Consider the following 23,377-nt stretch of genomic DNA (forward strand, 5'->3'; position numbering starts at 1 on the left):
AAAAACACATAGGATCAATTGTCATAATTCTACAAAACATGAATAAAAAGGAAAGCTTCAATATCAGGGCACACAACACAGAACTACAGAGAATGAGCAGGAGTACAGGGTTAGGGAACAAGGAAGGCCAGGGAATAAAAGTGTTTCTAGCCTGGATGTGAAGGCAGAAATGGAGGGTCAGGTGTAATATCCAGGAGGAGCGTCCCACAGACGTGGAGAACTGCAAAAGCTCCATCACCCCTCTGAGCCGTGAGCGGCACAAGCAGGAGCCCTATGTGTGAGGATTTCAGTGACCTTTCAACTGTACAAGGGCCGTGATACAGGTCGGGCCGGCCCATTAAGTGCCTTAAACACAGACAATACAACTCTGAACTGAATCCTAAAAACAACTGGGACCAGTGCAAGCGGCCAGAATGGGGAGATGTGCTCACGCCTCCTGAACAGCTACATAACACACTAAAGAAAAAGAAAACATGAAAACACATCATATGACCCCTTTAATACATTAATACAAGTGTAATGCAGCTATTATTAAAACATGATGTAGGTAGGCTATACACTCAAGCTTACATTGTTTTCCAGAAATGAGCTTGGACTGTTTGAATCTTTCATTAGTGTTTGTCTCCCTCTGCTGGTTCAACACAAACACATTCAGGATCAAGAATCATTTTTGAGTTTATACTGCACGTTTATACAAATAAAATGGTTAATCCATGAATGAGAAAGTGTAAATTGCTGTGAAATAAAAGCTGTTTCACTGCCGCCTCATCAGGTCTGTCAGAGGATGGTTGAAATCTAAATGAAGTCTTAATTTTTAACAGTGAAGTCACTGTATCTTCAGTCTCTGTTGATTCTGTTGACTGTGAGTCTCTGTAGTGGATCCTTATTCACCACCAGATGATCAGCAGAAGATCAGACTGTCCTCTAATAAAATACACACACACAAACACACACACAGTCACATATGCAGTATGAGATATTACATCTGTCACATCTTTTCAACTAATTAGATAATCTATAATAATTCCTTCTCAAACATGATAATATAGCTTCTATCTGATGCTAAGAAAACCCTCTTTCCAAAATCAAAAGCATATGATGAAAGGTCACTTTCACACAATGGACAGCTGATCCAGAACCAGCAGAAATCATCATTACAGATATCAGTTAATAACAACCCAAATCTCAGATTATCACACACATAAGGCGTCTTTACACAAAAGTGGCACAGAAACTAAATCTGAAGCGCCATAAAATCACTAAATGTGCATTTTGCGACAACTCTGTTATGTTGGTGGTTTGCTTCACGATCTTCACGACACACACACACACGTGGTGTTTCTGAACCTAAACCTTTACTTTTATTTCTAGTTAGTGATGATGAAAAAAATATGATGATGAAAATCGTTAAAAACTATTCATACCACAGTGTCTCCAGTTTATAATGTGGATCATCCTTCAGATCCTTAAGCTGCTTCACTCCTGAGTCTCCTAGTTTATTAACTGACAGATCCAGTTCTCTCAGGTGTGAGGGGTTTGATCTCAGAGCTGAAGCCAGAGCAACACAACCTTCATCTGTTACTCCACAATCCTCCAACCTGTAGAGAACAACGACACACATGAATATATACAGCCTATATCCAGGGATAATTATAACACTTAAACAATAAATTACATAATGCTGTCAATATGAAATCTATTGAAATACTCAGTTCATGTTGTTAAATTACACCAATTACAATTATGGAATTGAATATACAGTTTGTACAGTATAAACATCTTTATTTATATGGAAAGTCTCCATAAAACATGGAAACCCAAAATGTGTGTGTGTGTGTTTAATGTATTTTTAAACATTTTAAGGAATGTGTGCGTGTTAGGAATGAAAACAAAATACCAAACTATCAAAATTCACCAAACTATCAAAAATGTTTTGTTTGCGATTTTTAAAAAGGATTTTTTTTTATTCTTGAATTGATATTGATTCAAGTTAAATTGCTTTATTTTTGTCGTTGTTTAAAGACGAGGTTGACTGAAGTTCGCCACTCTTGCTCCAACAGAGGATGAAACGTGTTGTTATCTATGAATGTCGTAATATGAGAGATAAGAGAGTAGAGCTGCATGATTCATCTTTAAACTGTGATCTCCATTCAAACACACAGTGGTGTAGTGCAGGGTATATGCAGGTATATGGCGTATACCCACTTCTTTTTCAGTCAGCTTTGTATATACCCACTTCTAAATCCCCTCTGATGTGCGTCATTTAGTTGCTAAACCAATCTCTTGAATAAAAAACACCCAGTCAGGGTTGTACCCCTAATATTAATTGTTGCTGCAATGATTCTCCCATTGCGACGATAACTGACCTTCTCATCTGATCTGCTTCAGCACTCAAACACCTGCTCGTCAATGTCAAAATGTTTGGGACCAATCAAAGCATACAGGATTTTTTGTTCACAGAAGAGCAAGCCGAGCGCTAATCCCAACGCAACGCTTCACTTCAATTAACGATCATACAGTGAGAGAAAAGTAGCTAAAGTACACGGCTGTTTTTCGAAGTTTTAAATGGCCAACAGAAATAATCAGTTTGATCAAAGACAGTGGAAATTATAAGCTCAATTTAACAACACAAGCACCCTATTCATTATATTGCCATTATTATTTTATAAATATATTAATATATTAAATATATTTGTATAACGTTTCCTTGAATGTGTTCAACTTTTCACTGCTTGTATCACTCCGATTGTCTGTGTTTGCGTAACTGCACCATTAACCCAGAAGGTGGTGACAAGTGACTGTCTTTATGAATGAGCAATTGAACCACACTGTTAGACCTTGCCAGGTATTTTACAGTAAAATACTGGCAACAGGCCAAATTCTGACACTATCATACCATTTTCCATTAAAACAGTAATATACCGTAGAAAACATAACTAGCCTACAGGAATATACTGTGAATTAACAGCTCTCAAAGTCAACACTCAGAGACTGTGTTCCTAATCACACCCTATACCCTCATTCACTATTACCTACATTAGTTCACTAATATAGTCCACTTGAATGAAAAGAAGTGAGTGAATTGAGATACTGATGAACACCTGATAAGCAGAATCACTGAAGGACAGAGAAACAAGAATTGAAAAAGAGAAACACAAGATCTACAACTGACTTCCAGCAACACAGAGTTTGAAAACAGTTTACAAACCAGTTTAACATTATTTATTTCATACATGTACAAAAGTTCTTGTAGAGAATTAACAGAGATTGAATTAATAATAAAGTTTTTTGTCACCATAATGGAGATCAGTATTTGCTTTAGTAGGTCTCTTATCCCTGGACTTGTGACAGTTATCTTGGCTTCTGTGATGATGTCATGATCATTCTGGATATGTCTGATTTTCAGATCTTTCCTGTTTATACTCTTTGAATAAATGGGTGTTTAATATGAAATATACATTACGTTATGATTATAAAATAAATCTGTGAATCTACAAAATTAAATCAATATGTTGGTTAATCATGTCTTCTGAATAATATTGTAATCATATAAAACATTTAAATACTATCCTGCTAAAGTCAGACACACACAGACATCAACAATAATAATATTCATCTCAACAACGGTAACATTCAAAAGTTTCATGCAGCAGTGCATGCTGGGTTCCAGGATTGTAATAAAACTCCCAGCATGCACTGCTGCATGAATAAAAAAAAATTGCCTCCATTATTGAGATTAATGTGCTAAATTTTGATATATTGGTGTTTCAACAACACTGTAGCGCTCTTTTGGTTTATGTATAATATGTTAAAAACAAATAGTCATAATTAATTGCTGTAGTTTCACAGTGGTGGTAATGTAACACTTTTGGTTGAGGTTTAAACTCTGAATGAGCAAAAATGAATTATTTAGTAAATGAACATGTCGTCAAAGTGACGATGAATATGATGATTGTCATGTTTTGACAAATCATTACTAAACTGTGTGTCTGCACAAGTGTGACTTGCTTAAACACAGCTCACAGCGTCTAAAGAAAATCTCGTGTTACAGCGTCAGCATACCAACTAAAGCAAACACTGATCTCTATGATGGTAACTTCAAACCAAACATTTTTAATTAAACATCTCAACAACACCTTCTATAGATGTATGACAGAAATAAAGCCATACTGGTTATTAATACGTGTAATAATGTGTAATGGCTGAAGTCAGTTGTAGTTCTTGTGTTTCTCTATTTTCTGTTCTTGTTGTTCCTCTTTCCTTCAGTGATTCTGCTTGTTAACAGCAGGTGTTCATGCTCAACAATCACTTACATATTCCCTTAATTATCTCACTGCAACACTGCATCAATGTTACTTTTTACTCTTTGTAGTGTGGATTTTCCTGCGGGTTAGAAAGGGTTAACAGTGTAAGATAAAAAGACACTCCCACAAAATGTATTTTAACAGTAATAAACTGTAAGTTATAAAACAGGTTTATACTGGCAACACTGTTGCCAGTAGTTTACTGTAAAATCTTGTTTTTTGGGTCACCGTTGTGCTGAAGAGTAGAGCCTGAGCTTCAGTCCAGGAGAAGATCTACAGACATTGATGATATGCTGCATGTTGCTTTATTTAAAAGGCACTGTCTGTGTTAGTTGCAGAATCCAGTGGAAATCTTTTTATTTACAAAAGTTAATTTTGTTGTTTCTAATTAAATAAGTTCACAATAATACCTTGCTCACATTATTAATGCATTATACATTTAGTTGATTCTTTTTAAGTTGGTTTCTGCAAGTTAAGTTAGTTAACTCGAGTTTTAGTCAATTTTTACAGTAAATAACTGGCCAGTTATTTACTGTAAAAATGCACTAAAATTAATAAGTTGTATTTTTTTTAGTTAACTCGAGTTTTAGTGCATTTCTACAGTAAATAACTGGCAACAGTGTTGCCAGTATTTTACTGTAAAAAAACCTGGTAAGGTCTAACAGTGCATTCATTAAATTAACAGATTAGTCCAAAAACATTGATTAATTTAGGAAAGAAAAAGTAGCTGAAACTGGAACTGATTCTCATGTTTAAGAATCTGATCAAATACTTCCTGCTTTTAAAGCTACTGTTGTCCTACTGTTTTTTGGCCATCAAAACACCTTAAAATGCCTCGACCTCATGTTGAGATCAGGAAAATCAAATTTTTCTCTGGGTGTGACCATGCCCCCCAACCCCCTAGCAATATCATTTTAGAGACCTTGGTATTTAGAAAACCTTGCATACGGCCCTGATATGCAAGAATATTAGTGATTCTATAGGCCTATGTCCTATTTTTTTTATTCTATATATGATAGTCTTGCACATTCAATACTAATGCAAGACTAGTTTTACACCACTTACATCACTGTTTATAACACACACCTTTGCTGGCATGCTTAAATTATTGGGGGCATAAATTAGTGAGTATACCCACTTCTCCAGGCACCACTACATCACTGCAAACACACTATCTTCGTCCAATTCCTCTGTCTATTAAACTTTTGACAAAATCATATGACAAGTGACTTACAATATTGATTTATTGAATAATTTATTCAAGAAAATGTAGTGCTGTAAGATGCTTCTGAAATAAAACTCAAAGATGTGATGAATTGTTTTTGTAAATATGACTCATCTTATACATCATGTACAGTCTGTATAAGTGTATGATTTAACTTTTCACCATAGTTTAGTGTTAAAAACCAATCACTACACAACACATTGCAACAATTCATTGCAATATCTAATTTCAATATTGTAGAATCGCAATTCTTTAAAAATCACAATAAATATCGTAACAGGGCCCAATTATTTGTATGTAGTCTCTTAAAGGGTTAGTTCACCCAAAAATGAAAATTAAGTCATTAATTACTCACCCCCATGCTGTACCAACCCCGTAAGACCTTCGTTCGTCTTCGGAACACAAATGAAGATATTTTTGATTAAATTTGAGAGCTGTATAACTACCACATTGGCTCCTAAGGGACTGCCTCTTGACGGCCCAGAAAGTCAATGAAGAAAATGTTTAAATATCCCAAGTGACTACCGTGGCTCAACTATATGTTTATCAAGCGACGCGAATACTTTTTGTGCGAAAAAACAAACAAAAATAACGAGAAATTGTGGCGTTAAAGGCTACGCAAGGAAAAATTTGAGAGCACCTAAATATTGTGCTGGTGCACCTAAATAAAAAACTTAGTCTGGAGCCCTGCTGAAATGTGTTGTTTTTTAAATCAAGTGATCAAAGTGCTCGTTGACTCGATCTGTGGTGCTGATAAAGTGTTCTCTTGTGGCTCACGCTGCCACAAGAAACATCTTCACACGGACGCGCGCTTGATCTGTTGTGGAGAAATCTATTCGTACCGGTGAAATCACAAAGTAAAATGCACTCAAACATGTCCCTGCTTGACAACCACTGATAAACATAATCGGTTTTAATGAAGGGAAAAATAGCTAGACGAGTGTGGATTAGAACCCAGAATCTCTTGCATGCCAGTCTAAAGTTCTGCCACTGGACCATTACAGCACTTAAATTTTTGGCACCAACACATATTAGATCCAATTAGACAACAAATTAAACACAATGTGCTATTTAAATAGATTTGATACATCTGATTTATGATTTAGCATTGTATTAGAAACTGTGGTAGGAGGGGCATCAATGAGCGCTAGGGGGGCACGGCCCTCGAATGCCCCACCATAGCGCCGACCCTGCACCTAACCCCTAGTTGCTCCAGAGGCGTGCGACCTCTGACATATATAGCAATTGTAAGTTGCTTTGGATAAGCGTCAGATAAATGAATAATTGTAAATGTAAATGACTCCTCACCGCTGTCTTCTACTGTCGGGAAGATCTGATGGTTCAAGCAGGAATCTGTCGCTGAACCACCGGATGGGGCTTATGCCAAACATATATTATATACACTAGCTACAAATTAATCCTTATTCACTCAGAGTCTTTATGGTAGAGATGATCTTACCACAGTTTCTCCAGTTTACAGTGAGGATCCGCCAGTAGATCAGAAAGCTGATTGATTCCTGAATCTCCTAGTTTATTCCCAGTCAGATCCAGATATCTCAAGTGTGAGGGTTTTGATCTCAGAGCTGAAGCCAGAGCAGCACAACCTTCATCTGTGACACCACAAAACCTCAACCTGTAGAGAACAATGACACTCTTCAATCTGACCATGACTGACCAATAGTAATCTCGCTAGAGAGGCCAATCTACTTCAAGTGAAACTAAAACAAGCCATAGAACATTGGCATGCAATCAATTATATCATCTCTACACTGGTTACCTATTAAGTTCTGTATTAATCATTGTCAGATTCACTCATCCTCGCACTCACCTCTCACTCTTCTCCATGGGTCTATGGAATTGTCAATCAGCAGTCAATAAAGCTGATTTCATCCCAGCCAGATTTCATTGCATCTCATTCTACTCTTAAGATCTTAGGCTTGACTGAGACCTGGATCCGTCCAGAAGACTCAGCAACCCCTGCTGCTCTCTCTAACAACTTCTCGTTCTCCCACACCCCCTACCAGACGGGGAGGGGTGGGGGTACTAGTCTTCTCATTACTAACAATTGGAAATACTCAACGATCTCTTCTCTATGCAATAACAACTCATTTGAATATCATGCTATTACACTTACAACTCCCAATGAGTCCACATTGTAGTCATTTATCGCCCCCCAAATCAACTGGGAAGCTTTTTAGAGGAGTTAGATGTGCTGCTGTCCTCTTTCCCTGAAGATGGCACTCCACTGGTACTCTTAGCCTCATTCGATCTAAAACGGCTCATCACCACAGGTACTCACAAGTCAGGCAACCAACTGGACCTGGTTTACACACGCAACTGCATCACAGACAACATTTTGGTGAAACCTCTTCACGTTTCAGATCATTTCCTCATTACCTAAAAGGCATCTAAAAGACTAAATGTAAATGTAAATTAATTACCAAGTATTACTACTGACCTATAAAACCCAAAATGGTCTAGCTCCTGTGTAATTAATGGACCTTCTATCTCCCTACAATCCATCGCGTTCTTTAAGATCACTAAATTCAAGGCTTCTGGTCATTCCTAGGATATCTACGTCCGCTAAAGGAGGGAGGGCGTTCTCACATTTAGCTCCTAAACTCTGGAATAGCCTTCCTGATATTGTTCTAGGCTCAGACTCGCTGTCCCAGTTTGAACCTAGATTAAAGATGCATTTCTAAGTACATTTCTGAAATGCACTTTCTGTAAAGCAGCTTTGAAACAATATGTATTGTGAAAAGTGCTATACAAATAAATTAGAATTTAATAGAATTTACATCAGTTGTGCAGCCTTGCAGCGTGGATATTTAATGAGCAACTGGTGTGATTGCACCATAACTTTTTGCTTCGGAGCCAAGCACTTCGATGCCACTACTAGAGTGTGACTTAAGAAACTTATCTGGACCTCACCTTCCTGGTGCGGGCTTGACAAAACAGCAGTCTTTTTTTCTTCTATCTCTCTTTACTCTGTCTTTGTTTTAAAACTGAGCAAACAAAAAAGCTGTTGTAACAGCTGGTAAGGTGCACCTCAGAGCGCTGGTAAGAGCTGGTAAGACCTGCCAGTGAGAGAGAGAGACAGCGCACAGACAGATGCTGACTTTTCCGTTGCATGTTTCAGCACCAGTGAGACCAGACCCTAAAAGAGCTTACACAGATAGTTTGTGTCTTTTTTCAAGATAACGTTCTATCTGTGTGTTTCTGGATGTGGTTGTTACATGGGGTCATGTTACATGTGGTCGTTACATGATGGCCACGATAGCTGCCTCGTGTGTCTGGGCCTCGAGCACGCTGAGGCAGTGTTCGTGGATGTGTCATGTGCCCATTGTGGGAAGATGACCATCTCGGAGCTGTGGTTGAGACTCACGTTCCTGCACGGGAGTCCCCGTGCCTCTGCCTCGATCCAATCCTCCTCAGAGGGTTGCTTCTGGCAGTGACGTGAGAGACCTGAGGATTACAGTCAGTGCGCTTCCTTCGGGGAACCAACCGCCTAGGAACCCTCACCCCTCTCATGCTCCGCAGTCAGTTGAGCTATCAAAGAAACGTGCTGGACCATCCTTGAGGTGTGTACCAGTCGTTTCCTTTGGTGCTCCCCGCGACGATCAGATGTCGATTGCTGCATCGGAGGGTGGGTCAGACTTCTCCGCGACCCAGACCCAGAGATGATGGCCATGCTTTCCCGGGCCGCCGACAGGATTGGGCTTGTATGGAATTCTCCACTGTGTCGCAAAGCCTCGAGGTTGGACAATTGGTATCTAGGGGTGGCCCGTTCTGGTTCTCAGCAACCCACCCCAGTGCCTTTCTTCCCGGAAGTGCATGAGGAGTTCACAGTGACATAGACGGCAACTTTTTTACTGCCAGAAACCGTCTCAGGGATCCTCCTCCCTCACCACCCTTGATGGCGGGGCAGCTAAGGGATACACGCGTATCCCGCCATTGGAGCGGGCCGTTGCAATGCAACTCTGCCCTAACTCCACTTGGCGTGGAGAATCTTATCTTCCTTTCCAGAGCCGTAGTTACTCTTCGGACCTATCTGGCAAGGCTTGCGAGGCCTGTGGGGAAGCTGCCTCTGCCATGCACGCTATGATGTTGCTGGAGGTCCATTAGGCCAAGGCAATGAAAGACCTGCACGAGGGTGGTAATGATCCACAAGTTCTCCAGGAACTTCGTGCCGCAACAGGCCTCGCGCTTCGTGCGATGAAGGTCACCGCGCGCACAGTGGGTCGTTCAATGTCCACCTTGGTGGTCCAGGAGCGCCACCTCTGGATGTGTCTGGCCGACATGAGGGAGGCTAAGAAGCTCTGGTTCCTCAACCCCCCCCCAACCCCCTGTGTCCCAGACCGGCCTCTTTGGCGATGCGGTAGAGAACTTCGGCTAGCAGTTCTTGGCTGTACAGAAGCAGACTGAGGCCATCAAACACATCCTGCTGCAATGGATAGCTGTTGCCTCCAACCCACCGCCCGTCAGGCCCCCACTAGGAAGGAGGACAAAGCCAGAGGCAAGCGGCCCAAGGACGGGCGACCAAGAGATGGAAGGGACTGCTCTCCAGGAGATTATGACCGTATCGCTCCCTACCCCGAAAGAGGATTTATTTGTGTTCCACTGCTGGCTTCAAAACCAGTGGTACCCAAATTTTAAGTAAAAAAAGTTTTCTATCATCTCTGGGTCCGAAGAGGGCCCAGAGAGCAGTGGGGGTAGAGTATCCTCACCACGCTCATCCGCCTCTTCTATCCCCAGCAGGCAGCAGCGTGCAGTCCAAGAATGCCACAAGACGCCTCCTGCACCTCCTGCCCCATGGAACCAGGTAAGTGTTGCACAGCACACTCAGACCCCGCAACAGGCTGCCTTCCAGAGAGAGCCCCCTGAGCCGCGTCCCTGTGTTCCACCTCGCTGCCCCACTCCGTACCTACGGCGTACCTATGGTCCCGTTGGTCCTGCTTGTACAGTCTGTGAGTTTCATCCATCCACTTCACTGCAGTGAGAGCAGCCGATCCCCATGTCTTGAGTGCGGAGATCACAGTCCTACTGGTGAAGGACCTGATAGAGCTGGTCCCTCCAGCCGATATGAGGTCAGACCACTACAGTCCCTATTTCATTGTACCCAAGAAAGGTGATTAGGTTACGACCGATCTTAGATCTGCGAGTTTTGAATGAGAGCCTCCACAAGCTACCATTCAAAATGCTCACTAAGAGACGCATTTTCAATTGCATCCGTCACCGAGATTGGTTTGAAGCAATACTTTCATGTCTCGATTCTCCCTCAACACAGGCCGTTTCTGCGCTTTGCATTTAGAGGGTCGAGTATATCAAACATATCATGCAAAGTCCTACCCTTTGGGCTGTCCCTGTCCCCCCGTGTCTTCACGAAAGTCATGGAGGAGCCTTTGTTCCCATGAGAGAACAGAAAGTTCACATCCTCAACTATCTCATACTAGCACACTCTCGAGATCAGTTATGCGAACACAAGGACCTCGTGCTCAGGCACCTCAGCCAGCTGGGTCTTCAGGTCAATTGGGAAAAGAGCAAACTCTTCCCTGTGCAGAGGATCTCTTTTTCTCAGTATGGAGTTGGATTTAGTCGCATAGATCTCACAGAGCACCGCGCTCAGTCAGTGCTGAACTGCTTGAACACTGTGGTGAGCAGGACAGCCGAGGGACGTGAAAGAAAGTTGCGAGGCCGGTGGTGCGAGTGCTAATGAGCAGCACCTGTGAAGCACACCGGTCTCGCATCATTCAAGGAGGAGCGGAGCCATAAAGGGGGAGCAACGGAGTGGATGATCGAGAGAGGAAAAGGCCTGCTTTTGTTTGTGTTTTATATTTTATTTTGGTAAGCCAGCAGTCGTTCGAGAGGTTCGGGTCTGTCGGCTTGTAGCACCCTACTTTGCACCCTTATTGCTCCATAGTAAAAACCTGTTGAGTCCTCCAAAACCCTGCCAGGCCTTTATCTGTCGGATCCTTGAGAACCGTATCTGGGCTGAGTTCCATATGTACGACTCTACGGGGATCCCATATGTGTATACCCAGATAGCAAACTGACATTGAATCAACGTGGAAATATGACATCGAAACAACGTTGATCTGACATTGTTTTGCTCATCGAATTAACGTTGAACCAACGTCAGATGCGTCATTCTTTCAAAACTAACGGAAAATCAACTTGATATCAACGCGTTGTTTCAACGTTATGAAAGCAAACCAATTTTCGATTTCATTTAGCTTTGAAGAATGCCGCGTCTGACGTCGGTTCAACCTTAATTCGATGAGCAAATCAACGTTGTTTCAATGTCATGAGAGACGTCTTTTCCACGTTGATTCAATGTCAGTTTGCTGTCTGGGTATTCTCCACGGCCATTCTCCAACAAGGGTTACCATATGTAACCGAGACGTTTTTCTTAATTGTGTTTATATTTTGTGCACTATATCTTTTTTTAAACAATTAATTCAATATATCAATAAGTTTTACTGTTATTCTAAGAGATTATGTCTATGGGAGGGAGAAACATTATATAAAACTAATAAAATGGAATACATTGAATACATATGCTTTTTTTTACCTAAATATGTATTGGTATTTAAATGAAATACAATTAATATAAAAGTCTAAATATAAATGTTTATATATATACATTATAAATGCATATATTTGAAAATAAATGTATCACAAATATCATAAAAAATGGTTCAGTAGAATATTAATCAGATCAGATAGGTGGAGGGTTTAAAAGCTGAAGTGTGACGCTCATATTATTTGTTATACCATTCATTTATAATGTTTAAGTAAGAAATGTTATGTTTTAACAGTGATACTTGATGTGTTACTTGTGTGTTACTTACACAGCGTGTCTAGTTGCTGTAATCACAGGCATCAGCTTCTGAAGAACTTCATCTGCAGTGTTTTGTGGGACACTTATTGAAAATAAAAAAATAAGTAAATTAATTATTAATGCTAACAATAACAATAATAATTTATAACCGAAGTAAATACATCATATCTTAATAAATACCCTCAAATATGTTTTTAAATAAACACAATGCTATATTAAGGATTATCGCATGACAGACAAGAACAAGGAACAGTAGTTTGCATCATTTTACTGACTTTGAATCTTGTTCAGCAAAATTAACAAATCTTTTTTCGAGTCATTTTGTTCATTTCAGCAGAATATAACTAAAACATCATGTTACATAGCCCAACACATCAAGTACTTACGGAAATGTTGATTACATTTGAAAAAAAATCAAATAAACTAATGCAGCCAAAGACAAATTGTAAGAAACCAAAATGTGTAATTAATTGATTAGTTGGGTCTTAAGTTCAGGCAATTGCAGTCTGTTAGAGCCATCAGTTGCAACTTCAAATTCATCACGTCTGTTCCCCGACTCTCGTGTCTTGGGGTTCGAACTTTGAGACGTTATGTTAGTTCAGTCAACTCGTTAGTGTCTGATCAGGGCCATGTGACACATAGACATAATATAGAGATAGACACCCTATTGGCCACTGGGCGCAAGAAATGCAGCCGCCATCTTTAACCGGTCATACTCCTAGTTGCATCGTGTAGCAGCAGTTAAGATGCCAGAGCACTGTGCAGCATATTGCTGCTCAAATCAACGGACCATCGCAAATAAAAACACAATAATAATAATCACCACGGTGAGAAGCACACACTTGTCATATTAAAAGTCATTAATACGACAAGTGTGTGAGAGCTACGGAGCTACGGAGACGCACAAGGTGCGTCAGTGTTTCCATGGCAACCATGTGTTGTATTTATCTCTTTCTTCAAATGTGTAGATGGATTTCTTTATTTTTTTAATAATTTGTTGATGGTTATGGCATATTTTGCTAAATGTGTTCTGTTTTTTATAACTCTCTCTAGTTTAATGATACAAATTATTACAAAATTAAAATCTTTCCTTTAATACAATGTAAAACATCTGTCAATGGTGGTAGGCCTACTAATTTTACAGTCTTTTACCTAGTGTGTGAAGGTACCAGTGTCCAGCCTCTTGACCAGGCAGACAGAAACACTGAGTTGAAAGAACCTTGAAGGGAATTTTTTTTCAATGTAGTTTTATTATTTGACAAATATATTTAAAAATGGAAAAGAAATGTGCAGCATTTTGTCTGAGAAATAATAAAATAGACACTTTTTCATTAATAGTTTGTCTTAAATCTCATTTGTTAAAAAAATCGTGAGAAAATCGTATCGCGAAACCGGTATCGTGAATCGTATCACATCGTGAGTTGAGTGAATCGTTACATCCCTACTTTTGAGCAGTTGACCCCTGTGACGACCTGATGTGACGTCAGCATCTTGAAATTACCAGTGCAAGAATCCAATCACCATTCAAGTATCCAAGCTGATGTGTAAAGACTACAAATGGACATGAAAGGCAATACATATAAATATTGTACCCCTAAAACAACACTTTTTTTCCTGAATCCTGTGTTTATTAGGCTATGTGTTTTACTTTCATAAATGTAGAAATGCTGTAGGCTAGCCTATACAGACATTCAATAGTTTTAATTAAGTTGGCTTGGAAAAGACAACTTACTGATGAAATTGATCAAATTCACATTTAAATGTAAATATTTTGTTTTCATTTACTCAAATAGCTAGAGAAACCAGAGTTTTTCTTTCTGTATTGTATTGTATTTGTATTGTATTGTATTTATTTATTTCTTATTCATCTTAAATCATTCATCACCATTGCATGGCTTCATTTGTCATTTGGTTTGAGGTGAAACTTTTGTTAACAATAATTGTTTCAGGGATCAAGGAGCAGCTCCATTTATTCAATTGCGGTCTGAAATTGACCATTTCTTTATGGGGACGAAAAAATCCGCCAGCGCATAATAGGCGGATAATTTGTGTAGCCTACTTGTGTAGCCTATTATAAAAAAATATATAAATGGCAATGGGGTTTCACTTTTGTGTGTTTTTGTAGTGCCTTTTGCTCACTCTTCATATCACAGTACTGCACAGAAGACAGAACATGTAGTGAACAAGTAAATTAATAGTTGAAATAAAATCGTTATTTTTGTTTTTTTTTTGTGCACAACAGATATTACGCATCTGTTGTGCAAAGTCAGGGAGGAAGAGGAGCAGGTTTTGCTAGTCGACCCTTATTGGGCCAACCGGACCTGGTTCCCCAAACTTTTCTCCTCTCGACAGCCCCTCCCTGGCCTACTCCTCTGAGGGAGGACCTCCTCTTTCAGGGACGGGGCACCATATGGCACCCGCGTCCAGACTGTTTGAAACTTCACGTCTGGTCCCTGGACGAGACTCGGAGGTTCTAGGTGATATAATCAGTCAGTCGTAGATACCATCACTTCGGCGAGAGCACCCTCTGTGAGGCATGCTTACGCCCTGAATCTGTGTTGTCTCCCCCCTTCTTTGGCTGGACCAATCTCAGTGCCATTCCATATGTAATACTGCAGGTTCATCCGCCCAGTTCATATGTGTATTCTCCAGTGTTGGGGAAGCTACTCTGGAACTGTAGTTTGACAAGCAACAAGCTACTTGTAAGTTAAAGTAGTTAAACTACAGTCAAGCTATCCTTTTGGAAAAGTAGTTAGCTACACTACAAGTTACTATCAAAAAGTAGCTAGCTACATTGAAACTACTTTTTGAACAACGTATTTTATAAATAACTGAATATGTGTCTGAGGAATGTTTTAAGTAAAATATTTAGTGTTTAAAACAATGCAATACAAATATGATTTCAGGGCGGAGTGTGAGATGCATATCTCGCACACCAATGTGCATTGACTCGTTCAATAATACGGCCCCTGATCATTAAACGGTTGCATATTAATAATAATTTCATAAAAATATGAATAAGCATTCACTATAAGCATAATATAGAAGTGATATACCTGATATTAGGCCATGTGTCTCCACTCTTAAACTTCATTGGCTGATTCATAAAGCAATCACTCTTCACAGACACACAGCTGGACTCTGGGTTTGAGCTCTTCTGCTGGACTGAACTGGAACAGAGAACAGATTCAGTTTAATCCTCTAGATTACTGTGTTTCTGTAAATTATTATTTGATATGTGTGTGTGTTTGTGTGTGTGCGCGTGCGCGTGCGCGTGCATGCCTGCGTGTGTGTATCTGTTTTTCTGTGATGTGACACAATATTTAAAGCCACAATATGTATTTTTTCTGCTTTAAAAATAGCAAAAATAACTGCATCTATGTTATATATTTCTGTTAGATATGTACTTACATTATCCCGACAGTTTCCACCAACTTTCAAATACGGAGAAATTTATAGTTTAATTTTAGACACGGGACGTTTCTTTATTTCCGTTTCGTCGCCCGTGTATGGCGTCATATAACCTTTGACTCCTCTATTTTCTCTAACTTCCTTGCGGAACCCGGCGAAACCGCCAAACACAAAGAGGAACACTGGACTACCGTCAATAAAGCAAAGAAAATGACAAAGAAAAAAAAGCAGTACGTATTTTTATGTGTGTAAATCACGTGCCCGCTCACGAGCGCTCACTCTTAACAGACAGACTGTCCCCGGTGCTGCTCGCGCATAAAGTGCTCCTCGTTCACAGTAACCGGTTCGTCTCATTCAAAACAGCCAACTGTTGCTGTTAGCGAGCCGCGCACATTGAATACTCTTATGAGTCAGGCTGCGAATGTACGTGCCCGCTTCAGCGCGCTCATGCTTACTAAATAAACGCCTCACCTCCGGCGCCGCGCACTCACTATATTCCCTTTAGCCTTTAGCACATAGTGGATGAATAACGCAAACCCAGTCAAACGTTTGACTGCAGTATCTTTATAGTATCTAAGCAGTATGTGCTTTCTAATCCGGTGTGCCCTATAAATGAAAAATGTTCTAAAATAGGTCATTCATTGAAGGAGCGTAATATAAATATTTATATTCGTCTACTGCGGTCTGTATTATAGTTATGGACCACGATTACACTTTGCCTGCACGTTCTGCTGCTACAGCCAGCTCAGTAAAGCTCAAACGTACGGGTGAAAAATATGACCCGAGAAGGGTTTGGGACAGGACAAGCATGACACAGGTAAACATTGGGGTTGCATTTAAAGCTTCTCGACAAGCTAAATCTACAGAGAGATGCCATATATCCGTATATTTTGTGAAACGATGATGTCATGCCATGAGCTGAGCTGGTTGTCATTGACAGCGACAACAACTCCCGTGAGCCCACGCTCTTTCCCGACGTCATCAAAGTACGTCTTTTGTTATTATTTTAAATGAGTGACCCCTGGTGGCCAAAAATCGCATACTGTACGTTTAACAGTTTTAGTTGAAAGTACCTGCGTCCTGGAGAGAAATCTCCATCTATGGATGCTTGTGAATCAGCCATGATGAAGATGCAGGAGAATCTGATGAGTTTGATCTCCTCCACTGACTCTGGATGAAGAAACAACAACCAACGCATTCTCACCCCAAGGCGTCACCTTTGACCATGCTTCAATATTTGACGTTTTAGGCGCCCTTTAGCGTCACTTACATGACGCGATCCTACGGCGTCATCTAACTGACGCTAAAGGAAAGCGTCTGTTAGAGGACGCGGTTAGGTTTAGGTGTGGGGTGGGGTGGGGGTAGGGTACACGCGATCCTAGGGCGTCATCTTACTGACGCTAAAGGGCGCCTAAAGCGTCAGATATTGAAGCATGTCCAAATGCTTCCCAAGGCGTCAGTTAAGTGATGCCTTGGGGGTGAGAATGGGATGCAACAACAACCAGACACTAAGTTAAATGATTAAATTATTTAAATAACTGTCATAATTTAGCTGAACATATCTGGAGTGTGTAAGAAAAAGGATTATGTGACTGTGTTAACTTAAGCTCATGTTTACACATATACTGTTAAACTCCTGAAGAATCACAGACATCACCAAACACAAAAATTTAAGTGAAAGAAACCCTTTATTAAAGATTTCGTATAAAACAACTGGATATTTTGTTTTATCAAAAGCTGCAGTAGATAACTTTTGTGAACAATTTTTTTTTTTAACATATTTGTGAGACAGAAAAAATCAAGCTCCTCTGGCTCCTCCCAGTGGTCCTATTACCATTTGCCTGATCTAGCATTAAGCCTACATATCAGTAGAATAATTACTTTAATTGTATTAAATAAGTTACGTTATCGTTATATTATCTTACTAGCTGTCATGATTCTGCCTTAATGTCCTTGATTTTCCCTAGTCGTGAGGCAGGATCATAACAGAATCATGTTTAATGTTCAAGTGCATGGTCTGTTGTTTGGGCCATGTGCTTGTGTTGTCTCGTCTCGTAACCCCGCCCCCTTGTTATCCTTGTTTAGTCATGATTGCCTTGTTAGTGTCACCTGTTCCCCTCGTTAGTTTCTTGCTATTTAACCCCCTTGTGTTTGCTGTCTTGTGTTGATTCATTGCATATTCATGCTGAATGTTGTTGAATCTGTCCTTGGAACTATACCTTGCCTTCTCTTACCCGTGAGTACATAGTTTAGAGTCTTGTCTTTGTGAACGTTTATTTGAAGAATTGTCAGTTTATTGTACAGTCATTGTCTAGTCTAGTCTGCCATCCATTCCTTGTTCTATTTGTGTTTTCCCCCTCGTGGGTTTTGTTCCAATAAACCCCCAGTTCGTTGCACTGTCTGTTTTGGGTTCTTCTCCTTGCATACCCATGACAACTAGCTATTTATAACTTATAGGGGCGGTTTCCCGGACAGAGATTAAGCCTAGTCCTATAATAAAACGGCCCTTTAAACCTGATTAACAAAAATCTGCTTTCTATGTCATGGCTTTAAATAGTCCTAGATTTAGTTTAATCCAGAGTTTAATAAGCCGATTTCCTGGAGGAAGACTACACTGAAAAAAGTGTCTCATTAGATCAAAGTAAAAAAATTGCGTCAACTGGTTACATCTAATTGATTTACTTTCTATCAACTTAAAATTTTTACTTTGAAGAGAATTAACCATCCATTACTTAGCTAAAGTAAAAATTAATCTTTGAATCAAATAAAGTTTTTAAGTTGAATGAAATATCAAATTATACTTTGTCTTAATGTTTTCTTAAGTTGTATTGACTTAATTATTGTACTTTACATATCTAACCAAATATCCAAAAAAATACAATTTAAAATATTAATGTATTATAAAGAAATTTATTTACTTTCAGAATGTGTAATTTTATCATTTAAGAAAAATGACTTCAAGCATCAAACTTTTGACAATTTATTTTGTCGTAACTTTTTCTTTTACGTGTACAGTATCCTCATACACAATGTCTAACAATGTAAACATCAAACTTCAGCAGAAAATTGTAGCTGGGTCAAAGGAAACAAATTCACCCCTGCAGCTTTGAAGAGAGGTTCTGCACCCTTCGGCTCATCTGCTTACTCTCTATGTCCATGATTATTATCTGAAAGGCCTCAAAAGTATATTTGAGACCTTCAGGATATTTTAGGTTCAGTGCATAAACGAGTCCAAACATCATGGCACAGGCACAGGCAACAGTGGGCAACTCCTTCAGTACTTCCACACCTTCAATGGCAATGGAAATGTCCAGCACACGACTAAGAGCATCACTTTCACGGATCACAAAAAATGCCATAGTGGTCTTTTCAAATTCTCTCTCCGCTTCCTCCCTCTGGTCATCCTAAAAACATACAAAAACAGAGAGCAATTGAGGGACTGTGGAAGAAGAAAAAAACCCCCAGCCCCAAAATTTAGTTAGCTGTACTACTAAGGTCAATGTAGAGCCCAAACATCTGTTGTTAACTTTAATTAAAATATCTTCAATAAAATTTGTAGGGTTTATTACAAGAGTAGAGTAAGTGATGACAATTTTCATTTTTGGGTGACGATGTACTTTTACACTCTCTTTAGCTTTGAAAATGCTTTTAAACACTTTCAAAGGCTCCCAGTTGCTGACCATTGTAGACAATCACAGACATATTTGTTGAGTGCAGTACCACAATGGCCAATCAGAGGCATTTATCAATCCACTCAACAGTGTTCAAAATGCATTTTGGGGTGAACCAACCCCTATTAAAGGAGTAATTCAAGGGATGGGCAACGATTTATCGCGATTAATCGTTAGCAAAATAAAAGTTTGTGTTTACATAATATATGTGTGTGTAGTGTGTATAATTAATTTTTATATATAAATACCCACACATGCATGTATATATTTAAGAAAAATGTGGTATTAACATGTCAAATATTTATATTTATATATAATATTAATTATGTATAAATATATATAAAGTATATACATGCAAATATTTCTTAAATATATACATGCATGTGTGTGTGTGTGTGTGTGTATTTATATATACAAATTAATTATACACACTACATACACATATATTATGTAAACACAAACTTTTATTTTGCTAACAATTAATCGCGATTAATCGTTGCCCATCCCTAAGTAATTCAAAATAAAAATTCTGTCATCGTTTAAATTTCTCTTGTCATTTCAAACCAGTATGAATTACTGTACTCTGCAGAATTTTGAACAGCGTTGGTGACAGAACAGCACAGCCCCAATTCACTGTTATTGTATGGACACAAAACCAATGCAAGTGAATGGGGGGCTCTTAAAGGATTAGTCCACTTAAAAAAAAACCTTTTGCTGATAATTTACTCACCCCCATGTCATCCAAGATGTCCATGTCTTTCTTTCTTCAGTCGAAAAGAAATTAAGGTTTTTGATGAAAACATTACAGGATTTTCTCCATGTAATGGACTTCATTGGGAACCAAGGGGTTCAAGGTCCAAATGACAGTTTCAGTGCAAACTGTTCAAAGGGCTTTAAACGACACCAGACGATGAATAAGGGTCTTATCTAGCAAAACAATCGGGCATTTAAAAAATAATAAGTTTTATAAGCACAAATGCTCAACTTGCTCTGTTCTGTGATGCACGTTCGTTTCAACATAATTGTGTATTACGTGACGTCACGAACACGTATCACAGAACAGAAAATTGAAACTCATTTGGACCTTGAACCATTTGGGGTTTATTGAAGTCCATTATATGGAGAAAATTCCTGGAATGTTTTCATCAAAAACCTTAATTTCTTTTCGACTGAAGAAAGAAAGACATGGACATCTTGGATGACATGGGGGTGAGGAAATTATCAGCAAAACTTTTTTTTAAAGTGAACTAATCCTTCTTCAAAATACATTCTTTTGTATTCTGTGGTAGAAAGTCACACAGGCCGATGTGTAAATGATAACAATTACTTTTGAGCGATATGTCACTACCAAACTTACTAAATTAAATTAAACTAAATTAAATTGCGCAAGAACTGAAATGAAGTAGTGTAAGGAGATCGCAATTCTCGCGCATGCGTCGTGGAAATCTAAGGAAGTCTCGTTTCAGGCCAACAAGGAAGAAAAGGAATAGTCGAATAAAGTCGTTATTTTTGTTTGTTTTTTCGCACAAAAAGTATTCTCGTCGCTTGATAAACTTGTAGTTGAGCCACCGTAGTCACCTGGGATATTTAAACATTTTCTTCATTGACTTTCTGGGCCGTCAAGAGTCAGTCCCTTAGGAAGCCAATGTGGTAGTGAGACAGCTCTCAAATTTAATCAAAAATATGTTCATTTGTGTTGCGAAGATGAACAAAGGTCTTACGGGGTTGGTACAGCATGGGGGTGAGTAATTAATGACTTAATTTTCATTTTTGGGTGAACGAACCCTTTAAGGCAAACATGGTTGGACAAAATTTCAGCAATTTGTCTACATTACCTGGTATTCTTTGATCAGACAGCTTGCATCTTCACCAAGGTACATGATCAGGCACTTCAGCAGGCACTCTCTTCTGACGTCTATGTCCGGACTCTACAAAATGTATTGTTTTTATTAGACCAAAACACTACTAAATTGATTGCCACAAGCAATTTTGTTCTCATGCAACCAATATCTGATCCATAACTTTTATAGTATCCTTAGTTTTTTCATGAAGGAGTCAACCTTCGCTCCTGATCACCTGGAGAAGCTGAGAGCTCTGTCTGTCCAAAGAGGCCATAAATCTTGATTGCAAAGGTAAGGTCGTGATAAGAAAAAATTCGGCATTAATCTACAAGAAAGAGAAACAGAAAAAAGTGATTTTACTTTCAGAATTAGTTGTAAAAATACATAGACACACAAAGCATTAAACAACAAAAGTTATAATTAGGGCATCCAAGACATTTTCAAAAATACTACATACCAAAATTCAATTATAAAAACTATGGTAAATTCAGGATTAGTCAAGTCAAGTCAAGTCACATTTATTTATATAGCGCTTTTCACAATACAGATTGTATCAAAGCAGCTTCACAGTGATAAGTGATAAGATTAGTCACATTTAAAAAAATTTCATTACAAATAAATGCTTTTACCTCCTCTTGTTGAAATAGAGCTGGCCATCCAATGCACTAATGGTTCTGATGTGATATTTCTGTGAAACTATTCGCTGCTGAAATAGAACAAAACCTGTCAATCACTGTATGATTAACTTAATGAATCTATGATGTAGGCTAATTACATCGCACGTACATCTCTGGTTTGAGTGCAGATTTCAGTGAGAGAGCGCGCGCGTGCGGAGTATTGGCCTTCAGAGGTAATAGCAAAACCCGATAAGTAGATCATTATAATGTGTGATTACAACCCCTTCACACACAGGCATTAAAAACAGGATTCGTTTTAGAAAAATAAGTTACATTGAGCACCTTTAAATATTTTGTCGCATTGTTAAAAAGAATCGGTACATAAGAGTCAGGACGGACCTATCCGTGATCGCTCTCCTTGGTTCTGACCAAAGAAGAGTGCTTCAGAATCTCCATTACGCATCATATCTGGGCTGCAGTTTCGATCAAAGAAAAGGGGGTGTTCTTTATAAAAGAAGCACTTTAGAAATAGTTGTTTCATGGGATATTATAAAAAATTATCTAAACTATAATATAATATTTTTAGACTGTAAATCTAGTTATCATCCACTCGCGAGACGTGACGGTCGCACTAGCATCCTGGGGTGGCAGAGACGAAGATATGCTAGGTGATGTGGATCTCAGCTCTCCTTCATCTCCTAGTTGCAGCGATGACTCAGAGACTGTACGTGCGCTAAGGTGACCACCCGTCCCGCGTAGCGTGTGCGCGCACAGCATTGGAAGCCAAATTCACACGTCCCGCAAATTGAGACTGTGTCGCGCATAATCAATGCTTGCTCAAAAAAAAAAGTTGGTCGCTCTATATCCTTGAGCCCCAGGCAGCCAAACGAACATTACTTGACAGTTCAGCACGCTACTGTTGCCACACCCACATGACACACCCCTGAGTTGAACAGCTGACTAAGTTGTAGTTCGCTTTTTTTGTTGTTGTCATGACAGCGCACGGACACTGGAAGTATAGTCGTGGAGGATGAAATACTTGTGACTGGTCCCACACATCTGGCTGACTCATTTCTCCTGGTCTTTGGTCTGCAATAGACCCGGGGTGCCCAACCCTGCTCCTGCCGATCGACTGTCCTACACAGTTTATCTCCAACCCTAATCAAACACACCTGAAGCAACCAATTAAGGTCTTCAGGGTCACTTGGAAATTAAATTCAGGTGTGTTTAATTAGGGTTGGAGATGAACTGTGCAGGACAGTCGATAGACAAGAGCACCCCTGCACTAGACCAACAGTTCCCAAAGAATCTCAAGCTAACATTCACATTTATCCAAAGGTGTGATGTGTCTTGAGGACAACAAACCACTGAAAGGGCATCTATTGACACTGAAGAATGATTTGTTCAATGAGCGAATCACCCAAACTGGACTATTTGTTGAGATGAGTATTGAGGAAGTTTTTTGTT

General features: G+C 39.3%; 2 protein-coding genes across 3 annotated transcripts; both read right to left on the reverse strand.

The window, feature by feature from the left end:
* Window positions 1-225: 225 nt before the first annotated feature.
* LOC148971923 (ribonuclease inhibitor-like) lies at window positions 226-13,255 on the reverse strand. Of its 2 annotated transcripts, XR_016146784.1 has the most exons (5): window positions 12,381-13,255; window positions 6,989-7,162; window positions 1,425-1,598; window positions 571-924; window positions 226-456 (listed from the first exon to the last, which is right to left on the reverse strand). XR_016146784.1 is itself a non-coding variant. In XM_089120862.1 (4 exons), coding segments are annotated over exons 1-4 (381 nt in total). In that variant the 5' UTR covers window positions 12,413-13,255; the 3' UTR covers window positions 226-923. The 2 variants fall into 2 exon arrangements, 1 of the variants encoding a protein (XP_088976988.1); XM_089120862.1 differs by having other exon boundaries at window positions 226-924.
* Window positions 13,256-18,756: 5,501 nt separating this feature from the next.
* On the reverse strand, window positions 18,757-22,045 carry LOC120464446 (uncharacterized). The gene is made up of 4 exons (XM_089120782.1): window positions 21,923-22,045; window positions 21,529-21,618; window positions 21,288-21,380; window positions 18,757-19,185 (listed from the first exon to the last, which is right to left on the reverse strand). The coding sequence occupies exons 2-4, from the start codon at window positions 21,565-21,567 to the stop codon at window positions 18,874-18,876; spliced, it is 444 nt and encodes a 147-aa protein (XP_088976908.1). The 5' UTR covers window positions 21,568-21,618; window positions 21,923-22,045; the 3' UTR covers window positions 18,757-18,873.
* Window positions 22,046-23,377: the final 1,332 nt, after the last annotated feature.

Source organism: Pimephales promelas, chromosome 16, assembly GCF_988280905.1.
Source record: "Pimephales promelas chromosome 16, fPimPro1.hap1.1, whole genome shotgun sequence".
In the NCBI taxonomy this organism is placed as follows: domain Eukaryota; kingdom Metazoa; phylum Chordata; class Actinopteri; order Cypriniformes; family Leuciscidae; genus Pimephales; species Pimephales promelas.

Coding starts and splice junctions, on each gene's coding strand:
- LOC148971923 (XM_089120862.1), bottom strand. CDS start 12,412: ATGCCTGTGATTACAGCAACTAGACACGCTGT. Junction 7,163..12,380: donor ACAGCAACTAGACACGCTGT/GTAAGTAACACA, acceptor TGTTCTCTACAG/GTTGAGGTTTTGTGGTGTCA. Junction 1,599..6,988: donor TGTAAACTGGAGAAACTGTG/GTAAGATCATCT, acceptor TGTTCTCTACAG/GTTGGAGGATTGTGGAGTAA.
- LOC120464446 (XM_089120782.1), bottom strand. CDS start 21,567: ATGGCCTCTTTGGACAGACAGAGCTCTCAGCTTCTCCAG. Junction 21,381..21,528: donor AGAGCTCTCAGCTTCTCCAG/GTGATCAGGAGC, acceptor TACATTTTGTAG/AGTCCGGACATAGACGTCAG. Junction 19,186..21,287: donor GTCTGATCAAAGAATACCAG/GTAATGTAGACA, acceptor GTATGTTTTTAG/GATGACCAGAGGGAGGAAGC.